This window comes from Chenopodium album, chromosome 24, assembly GCF_948465745.1.
Source record: "Chenopodium album chromosome 24, dcCheAlbu1.1, whole genome shotgun sequence".
Taxonomy (NCBI): domain Eukaryota; kingdom Viridiplantae; phylum Streptophyta; class Magnoliopsida; order Caryophyllales; family Amaranthaceae; genus Chenopodium; species Chenopodium album.
Genome location: NC_137857.1, coordinates 37,687,430 through 37,702,133, shown reverse-complemented (window position 1 = coordinate 37,702,133; position 14,704 = coordinate 37,687,430). Strand labels below are relative to the sequence as shown.

The 14,704-nt window shown below is 32.4% G+C and overlaps 1 protein-coding gene across 1 annotated transcript; it reads left to right on the top strand.

Moving 5' to 3' along the window:
- The first annotated feature begins 5,138 nt into the window (after positions 1-5,138).
- On the top strand, positions 5,139-13,549 carry LOC145612127 (uncharacterized). Its single transcript, XM_081667498.1, has 5 exons — positions 5,139-5,413; positions 8,461-8,514; positions 12,458-12,561; positions 12,886-12,924; positions 13,067-13,549. The coding sequence occupies exons 1-5, from the start codon at positions 5,320-5,322 to the stop codon at positions 13,202-13,204; spliced, it is 429 nt and encodes a 142-aa protein (XP_081523624.1). The 5' UTR covers positions 5,139-5,319; the 3' UTR covers positions 13,205-13,549.
- Positions 13,550-14,704: the final 1,155 nt, after the last annotated feature.

Genomic DNA, 14,704 nt, shown 5'->3' with positions numbered 1-14,704 from the left:
GGGTGCACATATTAACATAAATGACATCAACTAGTGAACTAAAGTTCCATGAAAAAAAGTGAAATGTTTATTATTTTATATAATTGTTTAAACATTATTTAAACTCATATGAATTTCCATCTGGCATGACTAAATTAGCCTTATCCTCTATTTATTTTTTTACATTTAAGATTTTAAGCATTTCTTAACCTTCACCATTTAATTAAGCAGATTACTTCAAAAAAAAATTGTGCTATTAGTTTCCTTTGTTCGCTTCTTTAAATAATTTTTTCCTAATATCGATCACACATGATTGACTTAGTTTCCTTTCCCTTTTTACTTATTCAGATATTAAGTGATAAATAAATAAAAATCATTCGAATACCTTATTCTACCAGGTTTCAAGATACGTGGAAAGCTAAACGGCGCCCTCGAATATCTAACTAACGCCCGCAAAATAAACTATAAATACAAATTTACCCTTTTTTATCAAAAAAGTTCCCCCTCAATTTACCCCCTCTTCATACTACCCACCACCACCACCACCTCCTCCTCCTCTTTTAACCACCAACTCCTTACCTCCGGTTTCACGATCTACACAGCCGCGGTAATGACAAGTAAGGACATAGGAAAGTCGGTTGCCGACGGAGAAATTTTTTTTTTTTCTAAAGCGCCTTGATTTTTCGCACGTCCTAGGCTCAAACGCCTACTTCCTGTGAACAACCGTGTGGTTGTATGAAAAATTTGGGCGTTTGAGGTGAAACGCCTAGTTTTTTAGAATACCCTAGGTTGAAACGCCTAGTTTTTTATATTACCCTAGGCTGAAACGCCTAGTTTTTTCGAAACATCCTAGGCTATTCGAAAAAACTAGGCGTTTCAGCCTAGGGTATTATAAAAAACTAGGCGTTTCAGCCTACGGTATTCTAAAAAACTAGGCGTTTCCTGGATTTCAAATTTTTTAAAAAAATTTAGCGCGACGTATCAATTCCATACGGTTCAACGAGCCTTCTATGAGCGTCTAAGGTTGTGTTTCTTGTACTTCGTCGTTGTCCATAAGATCTAACGAAATTGATTTTGCAAAATTTAAAAAATTTGTTTGATTTTGAAACTCACGGTGGTTGGAGTAGTTGTTCGATGACCGCTGGTGGCTGTTGACCACTGAGAGAACGGTAAAAAGTTTTGTGTACAGTAAAAGTGTGAAATTGAGGTAAAATTAATAATTTTTATAATCGTTATTATAAGGATAAATACGTAATTTTATTTTATTTTGCGGGCGTTAGTTAGATATTTGAGGGCGATATTTAACAACCCCCATAAATAATTTTCTAATACCAAACCCCACAAAATGATTCAAAATACTTAATTCAAATTTAAAAACAATTCTTCTCTCCTCCTCTCTTCTAGGGTTTCTCTAAAATCTTGGTCGTTTAGGCCTTACCCTTTTCCCTTAATTTTCTTTAGTTTTACAATTTAGGTATCAATGAATCTACACTAGTAGTGTAGATATTTGTCTGTCTCCATATGTTGGAGTCGTTACGTACTTTTTGTTAGTTTAGTTGTTTGTTTACGTTTAGGGTTTGTTTGTGTGTTGTGGTTTATCAAAAAGGTAATCATCTTTTGCCCTCTTGTCAGTTTGTTGGTAGATATTTGTTTAGGATTGTAATGGTTGTCAAGTTTTCAAGTGCGTTCAAGTGAACCAGATGAAAATCATCCTTATTACAAGTTACAACTACAACAAATCGTTAATCCATCTCTCCTAAAGGCTGTATATTCCAGCGATGTGTGCAAGAGATGTGCCACAGTGCAAGATCTTTTCAACGATTGTTGCTCTGATAAAGGAAACCCTAGTTTGATTTAATATTATGTATTTGTTAACGTAGATTTCATTGTAGATGTGGGATGGATTTTTATTAATGAATTGATTTGTTTCAAAAAAAAAAAAAAAAAAACAATTTTAGAATTGGATTTTAAGATAAGCCAATTTGACTTTTTTTTTTGTTTTATTTTAATGTACAACACTTAAATTGTGGAGGTTGAGAGAGAATAATTTAAAGGGAAAAAATTAATTATAATGGAAGATGAAACTAAAATCATCATATGAGATGTAAAAGAAAAGTGATTGAAGAAACAGACGGTACAAATTAATGGTAAACTTTTTTTGAAATAATTTGATTTGATGGTAGAAGTTGAATAGTGTTTTAAGTAAAATAATTAATGAAAGAATAGACTACTTAATTACATGAGATGGAATATTAAGTAGAATGAAATTAAACAAAAATATATTTAAACAAAAAAACATTAAAAATATTAAGATTTCACTTTCTGAAGAAATCTAAATTTTGCCAATGTCATTTATGTTGTTATGTGCACCCAAGTGCATTATTTGTGATGTTGAGTGCACCTTTGAAAGGTTGTGTTGTTATACGCACCTTTGTCATAATTGGTGTTATAGCGTCCAATTTTTCCAAAATAAAACACTCAAGAGTTGAAACAAAACCAAATACATAATGTTAAAAACAAAGTTTGAACACTGCTAAATCATCATGAATTTCATTCTCGTCATTCATCCATTGTACAAATCAAAACGCCCTACAAATGGAAAAACCTTGTTATTTTAAACTAAACTATGTAGTAAATACGAAGCCCATCTGAATAGAGTTGGAAATAAGTACAAAAGAACATGGCATAACAATATTATCAAAATGGATCAATGACTTATTGACTACTCTTTCTGTTACAGAACAACTAAGATATTAGATTTTTTTTCAGTATTCATATATTAACTTTGGGTATAATTTTTTACTAACAAAAGAAACACATGTTTTTATCATTATATATATATATATATATATATATATATATATATATATATATATATATATATATATATATATATATATATATATATATATATTAATACTAAGATGCATAATATAACTATTTTTATAATTTTTATTGTATTTAAGTATATAAAAATAAGGTCAAATTAGTACATCAACACTGTGCGTAAATTTTGACTATTTTATTTATTTTGAGACTTCAGAAGTACCAATGTTTTCATTGCGCCAACCATCATTTACTTTACTATCATGCTTGTAGATGCTCTAGTTTTTGTTTGTTTGGGTTTGTTCGTGTATCTTCAGGTGATTTTGCACGATTTTAGGTGAGCTAGAAGGGTGTGCGTGGTAGCTCCTCTTGCAGTGTCTTGGTGTTCGGGTTCGAGTATATTTGGGGATGATGGTCCTTTAGTGGTCTGTGTAGGTTCTAATAATTGATCTTGGCTTGTTTGTGTGCTGTTACATCTTTTGATTTCTTCAATCAAAAGATTATTGGAAGGTAATCTCTTGGTGACCTTCATTTCAGCTTAGCAATGGATTGTCATTCTATTGCTTTGAAAAACCTTTATCTTAACCTTGCTCGATCTCCAACATGGGGGCTCCCTTAAGGTTCTTTTGGGAGTCTTTAGTATGGTAATGGTCATTTCTTTCGAGAAAAAAGGCCAAAGATACCCACAGTTAAGGGTAGCGAGTTGTTTTTAAAAGTGACTCATAGTGTGCTGTCAAGCCTAGGTTGTCTGATTTTCCTACCCCAATTGCCTAATGTTTAAGACTACTGGTGTCCTTTTGAATCTTGTTTTTGTTAGCCAATAATTGTGTGTTCTATGCTCTTCCTTTCATTCTCCAAGTTCAATGGCATGTGCGATACAAAGCTAGCGATTGGTAAATTTGGGTATTTTTTGATGAAGCACGTTCGACGATAACTCGTTTTATTAAACCGGATGTTTCTTGCAAGAATGCTATGCACGAGTAGTTTTATTTATTTATAATGTTTGTATCATGTAAAAGTATTATGTAGAACGGACTCATGTGAGTCCGATTATGAAACAGAAAAATATCTAATTCTTAACGAAAGTTAACTTATTCCTGAATAAAATGATTTTTATTCATGACTAAAAATATCTAATTCATGACGAAAATTAACTTATTCCTGACTAACAAAATCTTATTTCTGATTAAAAAAATAAAAAATAAAAAAATTACTTAATGTTCTTTTCGGGTTATAATTGTCAGAAATTAGATTATAATAGTCAGATATTAGATTATAATTATCAGATTTTAGATTGTAATAATTAGAAATTAGATTATATTTATCAGGTATTAGTTTAAATGTGTTAGAAATTAGATTATATTTATCAGGTATTAGTTTAAATGTGTTAGAAATTAGATTATAATAGTAAGATATTGATATATAAGTATCAGATATTAGACAATATTGATCATACTAAAAAGATGAAAACAATAGCTGGAGAACAAAACTAGAAATGAGCACTGAGCACGGAACTTGCAGGAAGGAAAAAAACAGCTAATGGAACCCATTACCACACCAATTTCAATGACAATATACATAATTACCACACAAATTAAAATCATCCCAGTAAACTAAGTACTTGTATAACATTATACATACAGTAGCCCTCAAACATGATGCAAATATAAAGCAATTGTAATTTCAAAAGACAAATTAGTACTCCAACAACAAGCCTCGAGACTTGAAATGAACAAATTTTTAGCCCAGCAACAAAAGAGAAAGGAATGAAACACTGAGAAGCGACGCAACAACACTGAGAATATCCTTGGTTATTTCCCTCAAAGAACTGAGCCTTAGAGGTAGGAATTCGGGTCTTTCACTGATGGGTTGTTCGGGTTTGAATTCGGGTTGCTGGGTTTCTTGATGACGGAAAACGGCAAGAAACGATGGGGGCGAAGGAGGTGGTGGTGGTCGAGACGCCGGAGATCGGCGGAGACGACCATGAAATGGGAGGGGATTGGTGTGTGCAATATAATCCGGACTTACGTGAAACGGTCTCACACAAAACCTTCTCTTGTATCATAGGGACTAGTAAGACTTATTTGATTAGTTTACCAAACTTACTCTATAGTCTATAATTTTTTATTCGTTCGCACCAAAAAAAAAAAAAAATTTTAATTTGTTGGTTAATCATATGAAAAAAAAATAAATAAAATCCACCATTTACTCTATTTCGTGGAGAAACCGAAAAAGGAAAGGCGTAACTCCTAACTCGTTGGTGAAGCTCATTAAGAAAAATGACAAAAATGCCCTTGTTTGCCTCCATTGTTCCTCGGACCACCCTCCCACTAATTCCCCTCTTTCGCCCCTCTTTCAATTCCTCTAGGGCTAGTCAAAATATTGTAGCAGGAAAGAGAAAAAAAAAAAACCTTAATTTTGATTTTGAGTGATTGATTTTATTATTGAGAATTATACACAAATTTATTTCTTGAATTGAGACCAAATAAAAAAAAAAAAAAAAATAAATTAAAAATGAAAGAGATTGGAGACATAATTCCTCAGCAATGGACATCACCTTGCTCCACCCAATGCACCCACAAATTTGCTGCTCTTACCCAGATTCCCTGTAATTCCATTTCTCCTTTTGTTTTTTTTCTCTTCAATTTAGTTATTTTATTTTAATTTTTGATTATTTTTTGTATTCTTGTTCTTTGTTTTGTTTAATTACTTGAATTTTTTTTTTTTTTTATTTTTTTTTCTGGGGTTTTGTTAGTTTTTGAGATGGATTATTAAATCTTTTTGTTGTTTGGTGGAATAGTTTTTTGTGGGTTTTAGGTTATCATGACAAAACTGAGATTAACTTTTCATGTTCTGTTATAACTTATAATAGTCATGCTTTGGTGATTATAAATGTTATTGCTAATCTATTGGAATTGGGTTAATTTTGTATCCACATTATCAATTATTAGCTGGAAGCAGCTTAGTTTTTGTTCTGGTTAGCTTATTTGGTTGAATTACATGTAATGAGAATAAATGATCTTGAATGATCAATATTGAAAAATCGAAGATAGGTAATCCTTTGTCGAACATGTGTGTGCTATGTTACTCGAACGTGGAAACTCACATTAGACATGGGTTTGTGTCCAAGTGCTAGACTTGAGAACGTATGATTTTATTGATCGAATATGAAGTGTCGAAATGTCCATGTATTTGAGGTAAATTGAGTATCCGAGTAACATAATGGGGATGCGAGGTACGAAGTATTGGTTTTGTTTTAGGATGTTGTACCATCTGCAGGCTAATGCTTATGTGCCATTATGCTTCCTCATGAGCCCTATATGAGAAAATTATCCTGTCTAATACAGAGTTATTCTTCCTTGAATATTATGGTTTCGCTAGTCATGGTGGAAGAACTTAGAATGTTTTTACTTGGATGATAGATATGTTGTCATATGTAAACCCGTGTGTCTTCCCAGTCATTGTTTACCTTTTCTTCTTAGTTGCTATAACCATCCTCATCAGCAATGTATGATCTTTATCTTTTTTAGTGCTTGCATTTCTATCAAAATCTTTGTGCTGGAAAATTTGGATTTTTATCCATTTCCAGACAAAGATATTGTTATTGGTCATGATGAGTACATGAATTTTACTGGTTTATTGCTGGTAGTGCTGATTATTATATAGGAGCTTCAGTGTATTAAGATTGAAGATTCTCTATTTTTTTCGGAAATGGTAACATAAAAACTGAGATGCAACTCAGACTTAATCCTGTGATTGTTAAAGTATGTTCATGTAAAATTTGAACTTAAATTATTATGTAATAATGCAATGTGTTAGTTAAGGCTTTTCTTTGTTCCTGCTCTATGGTCAGAGTTGAATTATAGTGTTACACACTTGCATGTTTCAACGAGAACACCAAAAACACCTAATTCAGGGATGGGTTTGGGAATTAAATGAGGAAATATGGGGAAAAGTAAATATATGGAAATTTTTAGAAAAGAAGAACCTCAGGAATCTATAGAAGATAATTAGACACTAATAAGGAAAACTGAGTAAAAGTATTATTTGTTTGGTATAGGCCGATAGGGTGTTATTAAGTTAAAATACTGAATTCCTTAGTTTTCCTTAATTTCTGCATCACTTCTTAGTTTTCCTTAATTTCTGCATCACTTCTTTTGAAGGAAAACTATGGAAAACAAAACAAGGAATATATAACTTGTAGATTTACCTACATCTGCTCATTTATACTTTTCCACACTTTCCTTATCAACAACCAAACATTGTAAAACTAGAATCCTCTCATTTATTCACTTTGAAAATAATATAGTTATTATGTGTTTCCATTTAAAAATTATATATTTTTCTAAAGATTCTGGAATATTATTATGCATTTGAAAATTTCCATTTGAAAAAAACCAAACCAATGTGGGATTGCTGAAGCACATATAAGTTTATGATGAGGAGGCTCAGTTAGAAATTTAAACATTGTTAGAGTGTGATACTATCACATACAAATGCACTTGGCATTTATGATTTTAGGTTCACAAAGTAGAAGTTACACGTTATGCACACCTCAACTAACTTATGTTGAATCAAACTAATTTTGCTGAAAAGAACCAGTTTCTGTTGAACTCTTGCTTAACTAGACTCATTTTGCTAAATAACTTAACTTTTTTTTTTTTTTTTTGAGGGAACACTTAACTTATTTTACTCATCACTTAAAGTTCAATGCATGAAGTCCATGTTCTTTAATCCATTCTTTTAATAAGTACATTCTTGTGTCTTGTGTATTAGGGTCTGTTTGTTTCATTTGATTTAAACTTATATTATTACAAATAATTTCAAACACAATTCTGACAAAATAAGCACAAATAAGTTCAGCCAAGATAAATTCAGAAAAATTCAAATAAATAATTTTAAATAAAAAAAAAAGTTCAGATAAGTTTAGACAAAATGAAAAAAGTTTAGAAAAAATTTAATAGATTTAGATAAAATCATTTAAGGCAAAATCAAATGAACCAAACAAAGCCTTAGTCCTATAGTATGCGAAGTATAGTTGATGTTAGATGGCTTGATATTTATCATGATAGTCTTTTGGTAGAGATTTGACTTAAGTTTGTCTTTAAGAGAGGTCTTTTTTTTGTCGGGTTGTTATTCTTTTGCCCTCTTGTGCAACACATTATTTATTCTTTATTTACCTTTTTGTCTTTTCTACACATATTCAACATTTAATTTAATGTTTCATTGAATTTGAGAACGGCTCGAGTGATTGTCTGTTAAAAAACCTACACTACTCCATGTCTCCAAGAATTAGATAAGGTGTTCACTTCTAACATACTTTTGCTTCTATATGTCTTCATAGGAAAATTTTAACACTTAAAACCTCTTATAGGTTTGTGGTTTAATATATATTATATCTGAGGAAGTAGTCGTAGACTCGTAGCTGCAGAAAATGTGTCAAGCAACTTTAAATTCTTGTTAACGAGCTTAATAGTTTTGGGGTATTTCATTTATATGCTACTAGTAATTTGATATCTGACATCTTTCTAGTTGCTTCATTTTACTTTTGACTGATAAGAGTAGTTAATCTTGTTAAAGTTCTTATTAATGATTAATGCTACCTAGACTAGTTTTGTGACCATAATTTTCCGTGTTACTTTGTGTATTTTGTAGGGAGAGTATTTTGCAAAAAGGGATGTGGTGCAGATGGGGACACATGGGCTGAGTGTGAGTATTACTCTTCAATAATCTTGGGTGAATTTAAGTAATGTCATGTTCAAATGTACTTTTATATGTTTTAGCACCTTTCCTTTGCTTGATTTTTGATCTAATTTAGTTGTTGTATTTTATACTACATGTGAATCAAAAAAAATTTGTTTTTTTTATATAGTTCTTGTTGTCATGGTGGAGTCTGGGTATGAGGTAAACTCCATGCTTTAGTGAGTTGGAAGTTAGCTTATTGCTTAATATATTTATATATATGGATGTAATGCAACAGTGTTTAGCCACATCTGACTATGGGTAATGGTAACTATTGAACAACTGATGAAGTGATGAATAACTGTTATGTTTTCTAATTCTTCTGGTTTAACAATAGTTTGCTTGTCTTAAACAGGCTGTCTAGTTATAGTAAAAAGATTAAGTAATGCTTCAGGCTTATGGTAAGAAAGCATTATAGGTAATGACTAGTATCTTAAAGAGGAAGATAATTGACTGAATTAGAAGGAATAGTAGCACATCACATTGGCGAGATAGGAAATAGAATGATAATTTAATTTTCCCTTTGTTTGGCATTTGACACTTCGAAGCCTAGAATTGTTTGCTGTATTGGATAGATTAATTGTGTCAAATTGCAATGTACTATCTTTTATCTTCTATAACAAATTGGTAATAGAGCAAATAACTTAAGATTAAGGTTATGATGTGAATGTGCTACCTGGATAGTCAAAAAGACAAAAGCAAAGAAGAAAGGGCTAACAAAATTGTTCACTTACAGTAAATTGTATATAAAATCTACTTGTAATAAATTCTATAACATACTTCCTCATTTCTGATGTCGTTCGTTCTTGAAGTTCTTTAACACTTTCACTTTATTCCAATTTTTTTTTCTATTGCTTTACCCCTCATACCCCATAATGTTGCACTTTTATACTATTTTACGTTATCTACCTTATTTTTACATCCACTCACCACATCAACGCTCCATTTTCAATTACATTAATTTGTGTGCAAGTAGCAAGTGTTAAGAACTTTCCAAACAGAGGTAGTAATTAGATGCGAAGGATTGTATGTGTAATATAATTTGTCATTGTGTTCATGAGTATGGGAACCAAATGTATAGTTTTGAGTCTTTTGACATTTTTTTTTTGTCATACCTCTTTCAACTCTACAGAACATGGTCCTATAAGGGGTGTGAAAATCTGTACTCATTTTATGTTACTCCCTACATCCCTTAATAAATGCTTATATTCCTCCAAAATTCTTGTACTAAAATGAAATTCAAAAAAAAAAAAAAAAACCGCCCCGTTCTCTTCTCTTGATATGTATTGCACTTAATTATTTTGCAGAACTTGAATTATTTTTGCTAAAAATTAAATTACTTTTGTTGTGCTTAAATTACTTTGGTTGAACTTAAGTTATTTTACCGATTCACTATTATATTTGTTAGTTAAAGTCATGAATGTTTACGGAATAGAAGAATAGAACTTATTTGTGCTAAACTTAACTTATTTTTACTGTACTAACATTATTTTTGCTGAAGGTTGTTTATTTTTATTGAACTAAATTTATTTTACTAAACTTAAATTACTTTTACTCTATGTTATTGTTTCGAGGTACAAGGCCTAACTTCTTTTTTATTTACTTATAATAAAAAAAACCCCATTAACAACTATATTTTCTCTCGCTTCTTCTAAAACAATAAATTATTTCACATTAACTTCTTATTTATTAACCTCAGTCAACAATACTCCCACTACTTCTCCTTTCTTGAATTTGCATGCCTAGGAAAATGGGGCTTTTATCTAAGGACAAAAGGAGTGAAATTTTTACCTTCTATAATTGATTTGGTTTACATCTCTCAGCTGGACACAAGGCACTCTGAAGTCTGAATCACAATTTATTAGAGGATTGGCCATAACCAAACACATATTTGCAATTAAATTGATTGCATTTCCCCTGGCTCGGTGAGATAGATCAAATTGGTCTTCCAGGCCAGAGGCTTTGTTGTTTGACTGAGCTTCATTGTTATTAATTTTATTTATGGCTATGGGGAATTAGAAAGTTAAAATTTGTGATTTAGTGAAGTATCATATTCAGTTAGTATTTTTTTTTTTTATCTTTTAAATATAATCTATTTCTGATAAGAATCTGGTTTTCCCAGCTAAATTGATTAACAAGCTTATGAAGTATGTAATAATTAGAAAGATGAAACGAAGAAATTAGGGAACGCTTGATAAAAATTTGTATTAGATGATCAGAGCACTTTTTACAACTCAACCACACTGAGGGGCATAGTTTCTCCCAGTAGACTTTCTCTCATTACAATCGTAATATTCCATACAAGATTCCCTAATATATATATTACATCAGCGGCCACAGCTGACCTGCTTCCTAATTTTCCCTCTAACAAACTACTCTGCTGGTTACCACTTACCACTATTACCCTTCCGGGCATTCCCTCTGACCAACTTCTGACAATATCCAACTATTTATGCAATTCATATCCTTCCCTTAGGATATCTTCTACAGTAGGTGAACACCAAAGGAGGTCTAGACTGGTTCGTAGAAATTTTTTATAAAACTCATTTGAGCAGTTGTTAACATTGTCTTCGTGCTAAATGCGGTATGTATATGTACATATTTAGGGGAAGCAGTAATATCTTTGTGTTAACCAAGTCATGAATGATGTCCAGCCTTATCGATTTAATTACATCAGTACATATCAGCACTCAGAAATTCCATTTCTGTAACTGTTTAATTTCACCACCATGATTTATAAGATTAAACTTAGACATATATGGGGAAGTGCTATAAAAGATTGGATTAACGTTGCCTAACTAACTCAACTGATTTTTTAGTATATGTTGTCCTCTGGACCCCTGGACAGAAGTCATCATATGACTTAAGGATTCCTTATTGAGGTTTGAGGCGCGGCCAAGGCTTCAACCCTGGAAAGTGCTTGTTTGTAAAATACCTGGGTTCCTTCTCAATGCTAAGTCTTCCCAAGATCCTGCAGTTTTGCAATAAAGGCATCCTTCAATTTTGATGTTCTGTGTTCTTTGTCGTACCTTGGATTCTTGGACAGACATAATTTTGACAGTATAAAGCCGTGGGCGAACTGTCTTCCCTTTAGTTGCTGTGAAAGAATCTCAAACCCAATAACATGTCCTATACTCCTATTTAATATGTGATGGTGAAGCATTGGAATATCATTAAATAACAAACTTAGGTAACTGTTATAAAAATTTCAGGTTACCGAAAGTCCAGAATTGATTGCTGTTGCATATTTGCTCTTGTATTGAAAGGATAATTATTGGAAGATTGAGACATCACTTGATCAGGCGAGTAGAATGGAAAAAAGCACGTTATACACTAATATAGCACTTATATGAAGGGTTGGACTTGTGTATACGTAAAATTTTTATTTATATAACAGAAGCTCTCTATAGTAACTGGCTAAAAAGCTTGATGAGTCATGAATGTCTTACGTCTATTAAGGGGATTATATAGCGGGCTTTTTTTTTTTTAAAAAAAAATCCCATGTATAGGCTATTCATGCAATCGTTTAAAAAGGCAGTATAAGCAAGTCAGCAACCATTGCTAGTGCTGCAACAATGCACTTATTTCTATATTTGTTTTGGACCCTTTTTGTTTGTCTCTCCTGTTTCGGCAAAAAGAGTGCAAATGCTTACATATTGTTGGTAGTATCACTATCACATTCTTTTGTACTTGTCCTCTGATTGATATTTTCTGATAGAAATTTGCTGTCATCTATTGCCTTTTGAAATCATGCTGAGTAAGCAACTTCATTTGCAACTCCAAGAGCCCTGGGAGAAAACGGCTATTGATGTTAACCCTTATGTTGAATCACTGCATCAGTTTTAATTTTTATTATTATTATTGTTAGTAAATTTTACAAGGTGTATGATCTACTTTTAATGGCATTTAGGTGTGAGTGAATGTGACCAGATATGCTACAAGGACCCAGTCTTAAAGGACCAGCAGTGGAGTGCTTATATTGATCGTTCTCCTGGGGATGCAAGTTACTCTGAGGTTTCTATTTTTACTAACTGCAACTTCTAATCCCATTATTTGCTTCTGTTGATAAAACAACTCCCTCCTCAGATGCTACTGATCTTTATGTTAAACTGTGTTACCTGGTAACTCAATAATCCAATTTTGTGTTTGCAATTAAAGGCCTTTAGATTCTCAAAAAATTATCTGTAATTACATCTGAAGGCCATTTAAAAATGGATATTATTGGGGGAAGGGAACTATCAACCTTGAATTATGATTATATAAGTGGTGCTCCAAATTGAAATGTGATTTCATCGTTAACTAAAATCTCTCTTTTGCGTTCTTATTGTCTGTTTACAGGAGTGTTTCCATGCTTGTGTCGCCGGTTGTGGTTACAAGGTCAGTTGACATCCCTGAGCTTTCTGAAACAATGCCTTTTCCACTCTGCATTGATAAGTGATATGTTGAATAATATGTACATGAAAGGATTTGATTTTAATTTTTTTTTTATGGGTTTATCCCTTGTTTATCTGTCTTGCAGTTTGAGGTGCCCGCTGAGAAGGTTAAAGAGTGCCACCCAAACAGGCCATGTAAACCTCCTGCAGTGCCAAAGCCGGCCAAAAAATTTGCTGAATCACAAGCACCTGTTGAGGATAATGTGCCTGGCACTTCTGCTTAACCTCTTATCTGGAGTCATACTTATAGGGAACCCATTTTGGTAAATTAGATTTAGAATACTTACAAAAATAGGCAGACATTTAATTTTTGACAGAAAGGTTTTCGGTACGGCCTTTCAGTAATTATTTCCTCTTCTTCCATGTCTTCATTTTTGTGGCGGGAGAAGGGATCAATCCTTTTTTCCAACTGATCATGCTTTGGCCAGCTGCAGCAGGTTCTAATTTTCTTCATCTGGTTGAAATTTTTTTTGATGGAAATTTTGCAAACTCCGAGACGTTTAGCATTTATACATAGAAACCTTAGCTGATCCTCAACTCCTAAAAGTTGTATGCTTGGATTGTGCCATTGTTCCATTAAATGCGTTTTGAAAGAAACTGAGGAGTATGTAATTGTGTTTCTGATATATTCTTAGTCAAGTGGCTGAGTCCCCCCCAGAGGGGCCTTAGTAAAGCTAGCTATTGGTTTTTCTTGGAGCTTTCTCTCTAAGAAATGCAGGTTCTTCGGGTTTTCAACTGCTCGGAGTGCTAAAATGCTTATGAATCTGATACAATTCTTATTCTTTGGTGATGGAACTATAGAATGTGTCTGTGAATCTACAAGTGAAGAAAACGAAAAAAATCTAATTTTGGTATGTCCTTGTCAAAAAAAAAAAAAAAAAAAAGACGTTCTAATTTTGGTATAAACAATTCACCAATTCGTGGGCAACATAAAACATCCTTATAAAAACGAAGGCAATTGGACTAGAATCGGACCCTTGGGCCTTTAGTGCCTTAATAACATTTGAGTAAGTAAAAACCTTTAGCTTTTGCAGTATCATTAGTAAAAACCTATTGATTATGAAATTTACCTTTGAATTTGTCATCTTTCAAACTTATATGCGAATTCATTAAGTTTGTTACCATCAACATATATTTACACCACTACACACTTATATCTTATACATCACTTCAAGATTATACTTTGTAGCTAACATCAATTTGAGGATAAGTTGACATTCAGTTAGAAGGAAGGATCCTCAGCAATGGAAGGAAGGAAAGAGAAGAAGGACAATCCCAAGCAATGATGTCCCAACCATTTCTACTAACATGATTTCTAGTTGCAGGTCCCATATTGGCAAGAATAGGAAGAATGTTAAACCCCTGAATCTGATCCCCCCACCCTACCTAAAAAAGTTTGCTTCCAATGTTAGCAATTACACGTGTATTTCTAGTTACACGTCTTTGAGTCAGTGTCATGAACTTGTATTTAAGTATTGTAAGTCTGCCAGTGTCGTGTCCATATCCACAAAGTATATACCAAATGTAGTGGGTATGTAAGTGTCTTCGTTAATAAAACTTGTTTTCACCACTGTCAAAAAATTTTACATAGTTACTAACCTATTAGCTAGAGGTGCCATTTCAAATGATCGGATCGGGTCGGGTTAATTTTTAAAATTAAGTCATGCTAAAATTGTTATGTTCATGCGAGTCCAAATCAGAATCGGATATTTTTATAGGTCGGT

Coding starts and splice junctions, on each gene's coding strand:
- LOC145612127 (XM_081667498.1), top strand. CDS start 5,320: ATGAAAGAGATTGGAGACATAATTCCTCAGCAATGGACATCACCTTGC. Junction 5,414..8,460: donor TGCTCTTACCCAGATTCCCT/GTAATTCCATTT, acceptor TGTATTTTGTAG/GGAGAGTATTTTGCAAAAAG. Junction 12,562..12,885: donor GGGATGCAAGTTACTCTGAG/GTTTCTATTTTT, acceptor GTCTGTTTACAG/GAGTGTTTCCATGCTTGTGT.